The 16,622-nt window shown below is 37.6% G+C and overlaps 1 protein-coding gene across 2 annotated transcripts in view; it reads left to right on the plus strand.

Moving 5' to 3' along the window:
* Window positions 1-16,622, plus strand: part of MYLK (myosin light chain kinase) — a 125,589-nt gene that overhangs the window by 25,595 nt on the left and 83,372 nt on the right. Inside the window, exons 5-10 of one of the 2 annotated variants that reach the window (XM_042877680.1) lie at window positions 280-445; window positions 1,658-1,694; window positions 3,648-4,219; window positions 5,584-5,787; window positions 6,747-6,881; window positions 11,464-11,616. In XM_042877680.1, the coding sequence (XP_042733614.1) occupies window positions 280-445; window positions 1,658-1,694; window positions 3,648-4,219; window positions 5,584-5,787; window positions 6,747-6,881; window positions 11,464-11,616 (1,267 nt within the window). Of the gene's footprint in view, window positions 1-279; window positions 446-1,657; window positions 1,695-3,647; window positions 4,220-5,583; window positions 5,788-6,746; window positions 6,882-11,463; window positions 11,617-15,600; window positions 15,713-16,622 lie in introns of those variants that run through there. The other variant, XM_042877681.1, reaches the window with a different exon arrangement.

Raw genomic sequence — 16,622 nt, forward strand, 5'->3', positions numbered from 1 at the left:
CCCTTTGGGCATACACAAGATCTGCAATCACTTTTCTGTCAGTGATGTGAGAGTTTCCAAGTGATTATTAAATATTTCACTGATTAGGCCCTTTTTTTTTTCTTTTTTTTCTTTTTTCTTTCTTTCTTTCTTTCTTTCTTTCTTTTTTTTTTTAACTATCATTTCAGTGAGTTACAATCACTTTATTTAATTTAGAAGAACACACGCTTTGATTGCTCTATCAGCATCCTGCTCCCATTCAGCCTTTAACTGTCTGATCGTATCTCGTGATATTTGCAGGGTGATATTCATTTGCAGCAAAATGAGCGTTTCAACATGTTTGAGAAAACAGGAATCCACTACTTGGAAATCCAAAATGTTCAACTTGCTGATGCAGGAGTTTACACATGCATGGTGGTAAACAGTGCAGGGAAGGCATCTGTGTCTGCAGAGCTCACAGTTCAAGGTACAGTAAAGACAGTAAGGACAGAGCATAAATGAATCACAGTTACTCCTTTTAAAAAAAATCTTTGTTTATTCAAGATGAGCATTTACTTTTCCCTGTCATCAACTGACACTGCAATAGCTTGGAGCATATTATGGCTGAAAATACTATGTTGCTTCAGTGGGAATAAACAATCAAAATGCTTGTTTGCAACAACTTTAAAATAAACTTTAAAATCAAATCCTACCTTTACGTTATGTCCCTACTGTTAAAGGAAATAAATGCTTTTGTATAAATATTTTTAAATGTTCTATTTCATACATGCATTACCATATACCGTTCACTTTGCAGTTTGATGTTTCTTAGGGTATCTTTTTCATTAGCCTCAAAGTCGTAACGCCTTTAGCAACCACACTAAAGATAAATTTCAAGAGGTAAGCAGATGGCTTTACAGTTGCTGGACCCAATGAAATAATTAAATCAACCGCTGACGCCCTTAGCTGCAATCACAAGACAAATAGGTTGCATGTACTCCAAGCAGTGTAATTTTTGGTTCTTATCAGTGATGTCACTCTGTAAGATATCAATATAAACAACAATAAGATTTGCATTTGGGATCCTCAGAACTACTACTGGCCTTTATCAACTAAAGCTGTATGTTTTATCTGTGTATTGAAACCTGATGAAGTCATTGTAGAGACCCTCTAGGTTGCCTGTTCTACTGATCTTTTATAGATAAAAGGGCCATTAAGTACATTAAGCCATTTTTTAAAAAAACATGAAACTGGATCCTTACTGGATCTCCCTGAAGTGGGTGGCTTTCTGTTGTACAACGGGCACAGATGAGGCAGAACTGGGGGCACAAAGTTGCTTGTGGTATATGTTTGCTTCAGATGCTGACCACAACTATGAATAATGCATGCATTCTTTCTGGGATTAGCGCAGGTCAGTAAAAAGGGCACTCTCTTGCAATGAACTTGACTAATTGGATGATTTCAGTTACCTAGCCACTATACATAATACCTAATTCTTTCATTATTGATTAAATCAAGTAGTAGGAATTGCTGCAAAATGCTAGCAGACAGTCAAATGGCTCAGAAGTAGTGAATTTTTTTTTTAAACTATGCAATCTCATGTATAATCTTGCCCCAAAGTGGTGTGCATGGTATTTTATATGTAAGTTATGTATTCTTTTCTTCTTTTTTTCTTTTTCTTTTTTTTTCTCAATTCCAGGTCCAGATAAGACTGACACCCACGCTCAGCCAATATGGTATGTTTTTACTGGAATTCTTTCCCAGCATATACTGGGGTTCTTTCTCAGCAGTAATTTCAACATTTATTGCATAAGCCTTCTTCATACAGTGATAAATCTCTCTGGGTTAGTCTGTATTTGGAAGTTAGAAAATGTGAACTTGAAACGAGACAGTGCCAATTTCAAGTCTTCTGGTAATATGAAATAGTTGGTGGAACTGGTGGCTAAACTCTGAAATACAGAGTGCTGGTCTGCTTCAGCTAAGCAAAGTTTAGGTGGGTTTATGCTCACAGCTTCCATATAGTCAAATATTTATATATTATGAAGAAAACCTATGTGTGGACACCCACATATATTCACACATAATTGGTATATATGCTCTATTCCAACTATCAAATCATTTATTTACTTACTTTACTTTTGAGTCAGAAACCTACACATTGAGTGCTGAGCAGGTTGTTCCTTGCTGTCATAAGCAAAACACACTATGGCCATGGTCTTCGATGTTGTCTGAAAACTGTTTACAAAAGAAAGGGTAAAGTAATAGCAAACAAACAAATCAATATTTTAGAACTTAGTCAAGATTATTAATATTAAAATAGTTTCTTAAAAATCATAGTAATTTATACAATTACTTCTTCTCATAAATAGAAATGCAGAAAAGGAATGGTCCAATCTGACTGTATAACATGCTTTAAGCCTTCAGGGCAGTTGATTTACATTCTCTAGGGTGTTAAATCTGTCCTTGCATGCCCTCGATGAAATTTCACAAGTACACATTTACACCGTCCTGACTTCATGTCCATTGCAAAGTAGATCTGAAAATGCCATATTATCTTGTGTTAAGGTTTGTGTGATTTTTAGGAACATGCTTTCAAAAAATTTTAGTGCAAATATAACCGTGTTTTTCCACAGCCAGAATTCCCTACATAGTGTGGGTTCTCCAGAGTATTTTTGCCTGCTCCATCATTTACTTATGGATGAAGGATATTTTGTAAAATGTAAAAATCTTACTGTTGTAACAGTAAATCTCATGTGCATTAAGTCTCTAGTACAATTAACTCTAACTGAAAAAAAGTACCATAATAAATATCCTGAATCTCCCTAGGAAAAAAGACAGTGACATATAGCAAAGCAGATGTGGATTAGAAATGGCTTTTAGTATTTCAAATATGTTCCAATTCTGCCTTGGAAATACGTTTATGCTTTTGGAAGTATGAGGCAGACACAACACTTGGGTAACAACTTAGTGGTCAGGGGATGCCAACTTCAATTTATGATATTTAAATTCAAGTCTCTAATTATTCAGTACTCTTGTGCCTCAATTTCAGAGCAGCAGATCCACCGTAACTATGAGAAACTCTTACTAATGAAGCCATAACTGATATTTTTACATCCAGTCAATTTATTTTTTGATAACTAATTTTTGATCCCTGTTGCTCCCCTAGACTTTTGTCAAATTTACTGATTAGTCCCCTTTTGAAACCACCTAATTTACAAGATACCATAGCTAGAAACAGTAAATTCACTGCCTAACTAACATTTTAATTTCTCCTTAAGGAGCTATTTTATGTAGTGTTTTCAGCTATAAGTACACATGGCCTGAAGTTATTAAAGCATGTAGTAGCATTACACTAAGGACATTCTAGAGTCTCAAGTAATTATTCTCTAGCAGCGCATACAAGGTTAACATCTGCTCACATACAACCTGTTACAACCTGAACAGAGGATTTGTACTCAGGAATTTCTCAGTTGAGACAATATTTGAGCACTAATCATATTTAATTAACAATTTCATTTTACCTCTTCCACCCACGTTTTTAATCTGTCTGAAGTAGAGTAGCACATTTGCTACTAAAGGCTAATCAGTTCAGTTTTCTTCTCAGCGTTTGGACATTTATATCACTTTTTATAATAACTAGTCTTTACAATAACTAGTCATATATCTGTAAACTTATCATCTTCCTTCAGCATGCCATCAAAACCAACAACACTTGCTACTAAAGCTATTGAAAACTCAGATTTCAAACAGGCAACTAGCAATGGGATTGCTAAAGAGCTAAAATCTAGCAGCACTGAACTCATGGTTGAAACCAAAGACAGGGTATCAGCAAAGAAAGAGACCTTTTACATCTCCAGAGAAGCCAAAGATGTTAAGCAGGGACAGAACCAAGAAGCCAATGCAGTACCTCTTCAAGAATCTAGAGGAACCAAGGCACCTCAGGTCTTACAGAAAACTTCAAGCACCATCACACTACAAGCCGTCAAAGTGCAACCAGAACCAAAGGCAGAACCCCAGACTACTTTCATCAGACAGGCTGAAGACAGGAAAAGGACTGTGCAGCCCCTGATGACAACTCAAGAAAACCCATCTGTGACTGGACAAGTAAGTCCAAGGAGTAGAGAAGCAGAAAACAGAGCTGGAGCCCAGAAGTCTGTAAAGGAGGAAAAAAGAGAGCCTTTGGGAATGCCTCCCCAGTTTGAGAGCTGCCCACAGAACCTGGAAGCATCAGAAGGACAGGAGATTAAATTCAAGAGCAAAGGTAAAGGGTGAAAGTTATTAGAGCCCCAGACTTAGTCAGGTTCCCCTTCTGTATGGTGAAGCATTTCCTCCTCTGCAAGTTGCCCTCCTCCTAAAGGATTTTGGAAATAAATAATATATTTCATGTTTCCACAGTACTCAATGAAATTTTCAAATTTTTTTTCAAATAATTCCATACAGTAGCATCCATGCCTTCTCTGATGTTTCCTCAGATGTAATTAGTGCCACCATTTCTGTAGAGTAGTTTTAGGACTTCTTATAGAAGGGTGCAAGAGACTCTTCTACCCTTGTATGCTCTCCATGGAAAAGGTCTCCTGCAGTGTATGATACATCTCTTTTGCTGATATTCCTGCCCTTGCTTACTGTCTGTAGCTTCCTTCCAGGCTGAGACACTGTTACAGTGGATGAAATGTTTTGAGTTGAGAAGGAATATCAGCAAGGTGAAAGTCCCTGAGAATCCTGCTTGCTGAAAAGAAGTCAGGGTTGGTGTGGGTGTCCTTTTCTGGCAGCCATTCCTCTCCTCTCACCCATTATAGCTACTGCCTCACTGAGCACTGCTAGGACCAGTCTGGCTTTCCAGACCTCTGATATAAGAAAAGCAGACAGTAAAGATATATATTGCTGTTTTGCTTTTCTGCTTCCTGAAAGGTTACTGTTTTAGAATGCTGTCTGTTCTCTCTGTATCTGAACTTTAGCTGGGAAAAACTATATTACAAGGAGGGAGGCTCCACAACCTCCCTAAGCAACCTGTACCAGTATTCAGCCAGCCTCCCAATAAGGAAGTGTTTCTCTGTGTTCAAACAGATCCTTCTCTGTTTCAATTTGTTCCCATACTCTCTTGCCCTATAACTGAACACCACTGAAAAGAAAGGGCCTGGCTCCATCTTCTTTGCACCCTCTTTTCACGTATCTGTATATACTGTTAGCCTTCTTCTATCCAGTCTGTAGATTCCCATGATGAGCAACCACAATAACAATTTCAATGGTAGGTACTATGGTCTGCAAAGTATTGCTAGGTATTCAGAAAAATCAGCTTAGCGGGAGAGGAAGGAATGGTGGTGAGGTTGTTTTTTCTTTAATATCCATTTTGTGTGTGTGTGTGTGACTTGTTAGAGGAACAGTTTTCACACAGAAGTGCTTGTTGATTTTTTTAGTTACCAAACATTTGTCATTTTAAAGCTGGAGTGGCTGAAATGTTTTGGAGGATCAGAAATATCAAACTGTCCTTTTGAATATAGTTCAGTATATCACTTACACAATTACAGAAACTTCAGTGAGTGTGTGTAAATTATACCTACTGATGTACCGTGAACTACACTAAGGAGAATACTTGTTCAAACACAAATCAAACACCTGATTGTCTAGTTTCAGGGAAACCAAAACCGGATGTGGAGTGGTTCAAAGAGGGTGCACGTATTAAAACTGGAGAAGGTGTTCAAATTTATGAAGAAGATGGAACTCATTGCTTATGGTTAAAGAAAGCCTGCCTGGGGGACAGTGGATCTTACAGCTGTGCAGCTTTCAACCCCAGAGGCCAAACTTCCACCAGCTGGTTGTTAACTGTCAAAAGTAAGTGTGCGTGAGCCCATCTTCACTTTGAAAATTGTGGCTGGGTTTTTCCTATCTTGTCAGAGGTTGGTCAGTGCTAAACTCTTACTTGAATTTCTCAATGCAGATAAATTTTGATTTCTATTTTTGTCACTAATGTGACAAACAGCTGGTGAACCATTTCCTACATCAGTTTCCTCTCTGATCTGTTACTGTTGTTTGTGTAACTAAAACGATCTCATCAAATGCTTTGAACACAGGGAGGACTGTTCCCCAGAGGCGTTTTACATTAGTGCTTGCATTTGATACAGGTTGCCAAAGATTTTGTTGTTGTTCTGCATGTAGTTCTCTCAGAGTTGCTTAGCATTTCTATAAGACACTGCATATCTGAAATGTTTTGTGAGTACAAACTGATCCTGTGCAGTAAAGCAAGGAGAAAAAAAGTGAAGGAATGAGAATTGCATGCTGCCAAATTCAAGTGCAGACTCCCAGCAGCAAATAATTTTGAGCTTGAAAGCACTGTCTTACTGGCTGTTGAAATATTTGTTGGCCTCTTAGGAAATCTTGTCCTCAATTCTAATATTTTCACCTACTTTTAGGTTTTTGTCTGGAGCTATGATCATGTTTATGCAATGTTTTTCTGTTTACTGTGCCTGAGTTTAAATTAGCATATCCAAACTATCTTACTTTCTGTCTCATGAGATATCCATAAGCAGCATCCTTAAGTCACCCTGTTTCACTTCCAAAATGTGAAGAGAATTATTCTTCATATTCCTTGCACTGAGCTCTCAATCAGTGTGTTGCATATTCCTTTTTGTGATTGACTGCAATAGGTGGACTTTTATTTTTTGCTGGTTGACATGGATTTCTTTTATTAGCTCGGCCATGTCACCTAAGTGTGCCTAGAAAACATTATGGAGTGGTAAAGGTAATTTTTGTCAATTTGGGCTAAATAAACTATTTTCATCGTGTTTTTAAAGGGTCTAAAGTTGAAGAGGTCGCTCCATGCTTTTCCAGTGTCTTGAAAGGATGCACTGTGAGTGAAGGGCAAGACTTTGTGCTGCAATGCTGTGTAGGAGGTGTACCTGTGCCTGAGATCACATGGCTTCTCAATGGTAAGGAATCTTCTGTTATGCAATACACACATGCACCCATTTGCATTCTCAGTCTCAAATGCCACTGTGAGCATGGCTGTGAATGGTGGACTCTTAACTCATCATAATGTGGTACACTACAAAATCTATTTATATGCACATAATACAAAGAAAGGATAGGTTTTAAAAGTACCTTTCTGTTTTACTGCAGTTTTCTAGTATGTCTAGAAGGGACTTTAGTGAAAATGTTGTATGCTTATGAGTTTCCTGGGTTATGTTAAATGCAGTTTTTACCATGCTGCAACAAAGTCTGTGTTGCTATTAAAAGCTGAATTACTGTATGCTGAATCCCATGATATGCTACTCCTTTGTTAAGAGCCTCTGCTCTGAGGGTAGTGGGTTGTCATCACAATCCTGCAGGAAAAATATGTTATAAGCAAATTAAGTGCCTTATTACTCCTTAAGGCTGTAGAGAAATGCCTGATTTCACCTGTCATTCACCTGGGCAGGTCATAATTAGTTTTACCATTATATATGCCCAAGATAATAAAATCACAGCTTTTCTCATTCCTTGTCTGCTAGAAGGATTTTCCTTGGGACTCCAATGCTGCACAGGAATGCTTATCAAAAGACAATTTAAAAAATGATATTTTTTAATTTCAGGCTCTCTTCCCATGCTGTAAGTAGATAACTGAACATGGAAGCTTCCTTAGTGGTCCCCTTTTAATATGTTCTCAAATATCTGTGTTCTGCTTAGATTCCAAATAATTTCAGGTACTGAGGGATTACATGATTTGACTATGGGCTCTTTCTGTTTGGAGTCATATCTATTAAACACTGGACAGATTTATTCTTCTCAACCCTTGATCACTTCTGTTACTCCTGAAGCACAATTGATTTTTTGCAGACTCTCCCTATCTTTTAGTATGTGTGATTTAAAAGAACGGCATGCTTCACCATAAAGCTATTTCCTCCAGAATTGTTTTAAAATGAATTATTTGTAAATGATCTCTGTTTTTCTTAAGCTGCTTAGAGTAAATGGAATAACTCAAAAAGGTGGCATGGCAAATGAACCATGACCTTGAGATCGGTATGTTCCCACAGCCTGGCCTGTTCTCCTTCCCAACAGCTCTACATCTAGAATAGAAAGGCCACTGCTTTATTTACAACATGAAACATATGTGAATGAAAGCTCTGATGTTCTCCCATTGGAAATCATTTATTTCTCTGTCTACTCAGCAGTTCCTCCTTTGCAGTCTGCAGTAGAATCCCTGTGGCAACTCAAGAACTGTGTCTTGCAGCGCAGAAAGAGTAACTCCTACCAACAGGGTCATCTATTTCAGTTTTGTGTTTCAAGGGTACCCCATGCCCATACACAGTTCCTTTAGTCATGAGGGATGTAGTAACAGCTAGTTGTCTTCCATATCACACAGAGCATATTGTGTCTCAAGTGACACTCAAGTTCCAAGTGCAGGCACACATCTTCATTGATGTAGCTTTACCAACTAGAAAACCATTGTCTCCTGGAAAAAATACAGCCTAGAGATCAACAAGTACAGGTTTCTGTAGGTCTTCAGTATGCACCTTGCCATCCTGCCATTTTTCAGTACATTTTTTTATGCTTTGATCTTTCTCCTTTGACCTCAGCTGAGTCTGCACCTAGTCAGGTATAACCATATTTGTATTGCTTCCAAGCTTCCAACTGCAATCAGATCAATATCACAAGGAAGCATAAGCAGTTTTTCCCAAATCACTCGATTTCAAACCATCGAAGGTTCTGTAGGTGAAAGCCAGTGCATTAACTCTGTTCTTAAATCAGAAGGCAATAATGACTCTGAGGTACAGAAGTACAATAGGCTATCATAATAACAAAAGTTAGGGACATTGTGTATTTCTCTAAAGATGGATACATACTTCTTTCATTCTAGAAACCTAGAATATATCACTGTATGTTATTGCTTTTCCATCATATTAATATCCACAGTAGTAGATACTACTATTTTAGCAGCTGTGGCTGCATACAAATTTAAAACAAAACATTTTCCAAGCCATTACGTAGATTGACTTCTCTTTTAGTCAACCAAGACAAAAAAATAGATGACGTAAGCTATGCGTTGTCATTAATTACTACTTACTATCTGTGTGGACAAGGATTTGCTTCCATATTCACCCAAACTGCAGAAATAAGAGCTTGGCTGAACCATGGATTATTCTCTATTATATTGATTTAAAGCTGTTTTCCAGCTCTTATGAGACATTTCTTTTGTCCTGTTGCTCTAATTCTACTTTTTAATTAAGTTGTTCTCAAAGAATTTTTGCTGATTTACTGACAAATTCCCTGAAAGCAAGCTTCTTTTGTTGTAGTGCCTCACCAAACAATTATAAATTTATTCACATTCTCTGTGTGGTAGTACTTTGGTAGACAACTTCAATTTACTTTAGCTTCTTGAAATATTTTTTAGTAACTTCTTTTTAATTTGCAGGAATAAAGCCTGGATCACGGTATTTCAAATGTCTTCCTTTCCGTAGTGCTTTCCTTTCTTTTTTTCCAGTTGAACATCTTTCTGCTGAATTCAAAAACAATGTGACCACAACTTTAACAGAACAATTCTCTGAGAAGTGTTTTGTTTTAGAATAGCTTTATGGTCTTTCCAGAAAGCTTTTAATAAATGAGCTGGGGGAAATTTTCCCTTCTTCTGGCATAACATGCCACACAAGTAAGGTATTTTTGTTATTGTTTCTGCTGCCAAAATGTCATGGAGATTTGACTGTTCTGCTTCTAGAGAAGGGAACATTTCACTACTGCGAGAATTGTTTTTATTAGATCAAACTAAAAGTACAGTGGACATAACTTATAATATTGCTGTAGGTTATTCCTCAGGGCAGATATATTATTATTATTTTCCAGGGTCTCATGAAAAGACAAAATATTGAACAATGCTTTAAAAAAAAAAAAGAGTTACAGTTCTGTTGAGTTGCAGTGAGAAAGGATATATGTGGTATCCCTGGACAAATTTTTATATTTTCATTTAGGGACATATTGGAAGGAGAACATTTTCCACAAAGAACACTTATCCTATTTTTGTGCTTTTTATTTTTGTTTATGATGATGCATCTTTTATCCTTAGTTTATTTCTGACCTGGTTATCATCATAATATCATTAGGCACCATTCATAGATTCAGAGTAAGAATCCCAGGCAGCATTCCCATCATGTTAAGTACTCTACATTCAGACCATAAAGGCAGTCAAGCACCACATGCTCTCTTACAGAAAGCTTTCTCTGCTAAGACCTAAGTTCTGCATTTACATATTTCAATGTTAATGTTATTCTTATACGCAAAAATACATATTTTGACTTAATCAAGACTTAGAACAGTCTGTTCAGTTGAATGAAAGGGAGCTCGAGGGAACTAGTAATACAAATAAGATCTATGAAAGAACGTTTATTCTGAAATTGAAGCCTTATGGGCAGTTGATTAAACGTTCAACCCCGTTTTTTCATGAGGTAGACAATTTGCTAACTTAAGTAACTTGTAAGACAAATAAGACAAGAAAATCACCTACCCTGAATTATATATTATTTTTCAGATATTGGATCAAGTTCATGGTATATATGTATTTCAGAATTAAATTTCATAAGCAGATAGTGCATAGGTAATAACTGCCTCTAAATATTTTTAGTGTTGGAAATCAGAAATAAGAGAAAAATCTGGGCCATCGCTAAATTTGTCCTGCTGATACTGCAGAACTGGTTCTAAGAATCCCCAGAGTTTTTTGTCCTGATTTTTTTAAAGTCACTTTAGCAATGAAATTAATTTTTAACCTCCCTTTTGATCGTGATTCCCCAAGTGATAGATGTCACATCTGTTTCACCCTCTTTTCAGATGATGCTAGTTTCTCTTTCCAGCATGGTGTTCATGAGCAGATATCAGGCCCTCTTAAGCATAGCATACACTGGGAAAGCAACCAATGATGAGTCAGTAGTGGAAAGTATTTAATATGGAGAAAACAGATTGCAGAAGCATTTCAGAAGGGCTGAGATTGATGACTGTTTCTGAAACAACAGCAAGGCAACTTTAACCAGTCTACATTAACATCTAAGCATTTTCCATACCAATTTACAGAACCAGTTTCTTAAAATGTACTTCTTAATAGCTATGTCACTGTAGACCAGACTGTGCCTGTCTCCTACCAGACTGTATATGCTTCAATGTAGATTAACTGTGTGGTATATCAATCTCTTGGCTCCATCACAGATCTTTTTGCCTCTCTTGGAATGTCTTCTGTTGCAAACTACGTGATTTAAAGAACTTCAAGTGCTTCATCACACCCAGCAGATTTTGTACGTTGGGGCAGCAATGCCAATATCTTGTTTCAGGCAAAGGCCAATATATAGGCAATGTTTGAGCAAACACACAAGACATCTTTTACCTGTCTGAAAGATAATCTATTCAGAATTCAAATATAAACCTGAGAGCAGCATTTGGCTCTGCACTCTAATACACAGATTGCTGTTAAGCATCCAGATTTCAGGGGAAATTAGAAGTGCTTTTCAAACAAACTTGATCTATTAGGATAATTCTCTTCCTATCTGTCTGTAGAACAACCAATTCAGTATGCCCATTCCACTTTTGAAGCTGGAGTTGCAAAACTGACTGTCCAAGATGCCTTGCCAGAAGATGATGGCATTTATACATGTCTGGCTGAAAACAACACAGGACGGGCATCATGCAGTGCTCAGGTCACAGTCAAAGGTGAGTATCTCAGCCTGCTGTAACTACTGCAGTGATGACAGCCATACTGACAGAATCCTGTGGATAAACTGAACAGTTGTTACAGTTACAGCATTATGCTCTTTGTTCTTATAATCTCATCTGGTATTTGTTTTGGTGGTTGTTTCATGGCTGCACATGATCAGACTTCACCTCCCCCTAGATTCAGGACTATTTGGTATTTGTCATCTGCAAGTTATTTTATTCTCAAAGTTATAATACTTTGTCACTGCCTCTGCAACATACTGATGAGTGTCAGTTGCCATGGGAATTATTTAATTTGTCTAGGACAAATAATACCTGTCCCAAATCAGTGCAGGCAGCTTGATGAGAAATGTGCCCTAGGATTCCAAGATTCAGCACTTCAGCAATATACCTGCCCCTATTTAGTTTATTTGAATCCACTTAAAACACCAAGCAAGATTAAAATGAAAACAGAGCAATTCTGTTTAATCTATGAGTTAAATTCCTGATTACAGAATTGGAAATTCAGTACCTACCCTACCCCCCTTCCCAAAAAAAGGACACAAAGTAAGAAAGTACTGACTTAAAATAAGTTTGAGCCTAATCTGTTCTCAAAGCTGTCGCTTATAATTTCTCCAAAGCATTTCATCTGGATTAGCTAAGGCAAATCGAGAATTCCACCTCAAGGGAGCAGTCACTGATATGGGACCTGCTGATTCTTCACTGAGACACAGAAAAAAGACAGCCCCCCTCTTACTAAGCAAATCAGAGTTATTTTAGGGGTGACATACAATGCTAACATGGGAGCACAAGTCGCCTATCTTTTCCCAAGAGCTCTGTACTCTGTTTGAGCTACTTCAAGCTACTTAGTCACTGTTGCACTGATTTGAATCCCTCCCATACTTCAACTAATCTAGGGCTCAAAAGCTGCATTGCTGCAGTTACTCTGCAGTGGGGAGCTCATTCCTCCATTTCGCATCCCACTTTGTTTTCATGGAACATGCATGGAAAAAACATGGAACATGCAGGGAAAAACAGAGAATTGAGAATGCTCATGACAGGCTGTCAGGCCATGGGTTTAACATTTTTAAGCTTTAGCTCTTCACTTCCTCCCTAAAACTCATTATGTTCCCGTTGTCATGAGGATTACAGTAACTTTCCCCAAGACTCAGAGTGATGTGGATTTACCAGACAGAAATAGTAAATTTAAGATCTTGATTTCCAAATCTCTTTTCTTTTACTTCCATCAGATCCCATATCAAATACTTACTGCCTTGAGGTTTCTTTGAGATCTTCAATGCTGCAGCTAAGGCTTCTCTAAACGTTTGGCTTTTGCAGAGATTACAGCAGGAAATCAGTGTACGTACAAAGAGAGAGCTTCATAAATCCTGACCAGACACCGATTTTTGGGATAAAGTCCATACAAATTGTTTCTGAATTGTAACTCATCTCTTCCTTTTCATCTCCCACATGACTTAAAGTTTTCAGGTTTCATGCAGTGCTGTTTGTTCACTCATGGCTAGAGAAATATTTTTTCTTTTGTACCTGAAATCTATTTGTATTTAATCTAAGACAGAATTAATCATCTTGCTATAGTATCTGAGCCGTGTCAGAATCCAGTTTTTCTTTAACTTGCTGCTCTTGTGCTTGGGCACCTCACTGAGTCTGTCTGGGGCTGCATTTCACTTCAAATTGCTGTTTTTGGCTTCAGTGTTTTCATGCAGCATCTCATGGTGGGGCAGAACTTCTACCTGGAGTGATTTGTCTGTTTGACATCAAAGCACAGTATGTTTATTCAAAAGTAAGAAGCTCCACTTTCTAAATTAAAATAAGCACAAAGATAACTCACAAAAGTCCAACCCTGACTTTAGGAAGGATAGTCAGTAATGATTTTTTAAAAGGGAAAAAAAAAAAAAAGGAAGTCTCATATTTGAATGATAGCGCATTAACAATTAATAATTATATCTGCTAAGATTTTACAGGTATACTCTGGCTCTATTTTATGTTCTTTCTGATCTTTCCTGCTTTCTTTTGAAGGACAAAGATCTGTTACTTTGTTTTTGTCAGAGGAAAACCGTGGAATCGTTATAGGGAACATTTTGAAGACCCTATTTACTTCCTATAAAGGAAACAAAGGAAAGGCCTATAAGGGAGATTTTTTTCCAGTACTTTATTATGCTTTTCGTCTGGCCCTGTACAGTGGCAAAGTGTTCCTTCCAAGTCATCAGTCTTGGATTAATTTTGCCTCCCTATTCTTAAGCAGTACAAATTCTGCCTAGTGCCCAGCAAGATCAGTCATTCCATGGTTTTCTATGAAAAAACCTCACGGCAATTAATTTTCGTCGGGGAGTTTTGGAATCTTGTTGAAAAAATCTCACACTTCATATGGATGGGGCATAGTGGTAGGTATCCCTGCTTATAGCAGGGGGGTTGGAACTAGATAATCTTAAATGTTTCACCAACTCAAACTACTCCATGATTCTATATAAGAAATGTTCAGGTCTTAAAAATTAAGCATATTCAAGCTAATCATTCAACTGAAGATCACTTCAGTAAAGGCAGCCTGACTGAATTGGCAGAGGTCCATTAGGTAGACTGAAGAAAGTGAGTTAATCAAGGTGAAGCTAATTCTGATCTCGTGAAACACTAAGCAGACTAAATTGAATCTTGACACTCTTCTCTCTGGTGGTGTTTTCTTAAAGCTGAGATACAGGTTAGAGATGAACTCTTGAGAGCGAACCTAGCAGATAAAAGGCTAGATTAATCAGTCTAATGCAAAAAAAATGCTGAGATGTGAGAAACTATCCAGATTACTCAAATGCTTAGTGACAGACCTCCCTGTTCCTGGAGCATTATCTTTTGTGTCACTCTGTAAATGTTAGATTTTTTTTTTTCATTTAAATCTAGACATCAGTTTCCATACATAGAAAAAATGGAGTTTAGGAAGCTGTGGGGCTGATGTGCAAGTTTTTCTGTAAGCTTCTAAACAGTGTGCGAGTGACTGAGTTGTCGCTGTTATTATAAGTGCAAAGTAGGCAATAGTGTTGTTGTTCCTATTTAATATTACATTCTTCCTATTGTTTGGAGAAATCCAATTAAGCACACAAGCCATTTTCTAAATACACCATGCAGCTCATTAAAAAAAAAAGCCAGATCTTGAAAGGCAGATACAGATCCATCTCTAGCAAAGGTGTTATAAACACCAATATCTGGGTGTGCAACATAAGATTACAGAGGTGAAGGAGACCAGGAAGAGAGATGGGACGTGATGGATTCCATCTACTACTGTGTTGTAATGAACTAATAGCATCTGTAGGAAGCTTTTGTTCTTTTGCAAACAGACTCTGCAAGTAAAATAAGCAGTTATTTCCTTTTTCCAAAGTATAAAGATGAAGCGCTTGTTACCTGAGGGCTGATTAATAGGAGAGTGATCTGTTTTGCACTTCTGCCCCACTGCAGAATATCTGACCTACTGAAGCTCTTCTTTCATCATGTGGACTTCCCAAGCTTCCCCCTTCCAGACAGCAGCATCTCTGTTTTCAAGAGGGAGGGCACAAAGCCTGGGTGACATCAGCAGCACAGACTTGGAGCCATGGTACTCCTGGGGGCTCCAGTGCTCTGCAGCCTCCCGGACCTGTTTTGCTGGTGCTAGTCTTTTGTACATTGTCATCTTGAATAGAGGCCTAGCACTGCCTCCCTCAGTGAACAAACACTATTAAGCAAATACTGTTGTTTCTGCTCATTGCCTCTTGACCTCATTTCTCCCTCCCTGCCAGCAGTTCACTTTCCTGATTTCACATCTGTTCCCCTTTCTCCCTAACTGCTTTCTGTTCACACATTTATTTTTTCTTTTAGTGCAGTTTCCCCCAGCATAAGTGTCTATGTTATGAAGCTTGTAGCCCTTGTAATCTGATTACTGTAGTCATTCATTGAGCATTGGACAAGCAGATTAGAGTCACCTGGAAGCCTGTCAGAGTCTCTGCTCTAGTAACCAGTTTACCCAAGCAGTAAAGGGAGATGCTTTCTGGGAAAACAGCTTGTTTTGCTCCTGTCACTCCTCTGTCTGGTGTGAGTGGAACTACACAATACAACCAGCTGAAAGAAAGGCTATCAGGTAGGTATCTTTTCTTCCACTGCTGAGTGACTCTTTCTTAAATCATGGGTTGTTTTCCTTTCTATCTCATAATGACCTCTTGTAGACATTAATCTTTTTAAGAAGGTAATCACTGCAATAAGCAACCTCTCTTTGAATCCTTTTATGAGAGGCTACAGTTGTGTTTCTCTGAGATATACTTCTGTCTGAGGTAAGTGAAGTGTGATGTCCAATTTGTCCAGAGTGATGAAATAGTTGTGACAGCTTTTCAAAGCCAATATTTGTTTGAAATAATTTGCAATACTTGAAGTGTAGCATAAATATAAAGGACTATAAACTCTTTCCAAAATATACAAGTCTAATCTTGTTAAATGTCCAAAAGATATTCCAGACCACTAGCCTGGTAGAACTGCTTGGCTATGATTAAGAATTGGTTCAGAGTTCTATGAAAATTGGGCATTTTTTATTTTTTTGTTACTTCATTGAGAGGTCAGAGGTAAGCTGTCACAAGCAGAGCTAATATTAGCTATCAAAGAAAGTCTGTCCCAGTGCCTTCACGAGCGTCCCAGTGTTCTTGCTCCAGTGCTTTGCATGGGTCAACAACAGCTGTAATCCTCATAAAACTAAGCTTTTTTTTTTTTTTTATAAATTGCCTTCTTTCAGCATATCAGACTCAAACATGAAACGCAATACTAGCTAGAGAACAAAAACAAGGGACAAAAGCAAAACATGTGTAGAAGCTTTTAATGATTTAGGATTTGTGCCATCAATATAAGCAGTGTTCTCTAAAGACTACTTCTTGATATAAACCATTTCCAGTAAAAAAGGAACCAAATTTGGATGTAAATAAGGGATGAGTGCTTGCAGAATGAGTTGAAGGACTGGAATTGCTTTTTTTTTTTTTTTTTTTTTTTTTTTTTTTTTTTTTTTT

This window comes from Lagopus leucura, unplaced genomic scaffold (assembly GCF_019238085.1).
Source record: "Lagopus leucura isolate 7727_CA_CO unplaced genomic scaffold, USGS_WTPT01 Super-Scaffold_100019, whole genome shotgun sequence".
NCBI lineage: Eukaryota > Metazoa > Chordata > Aves > Galliformes > Phasianidae > Lagopus > Lagopus leucura.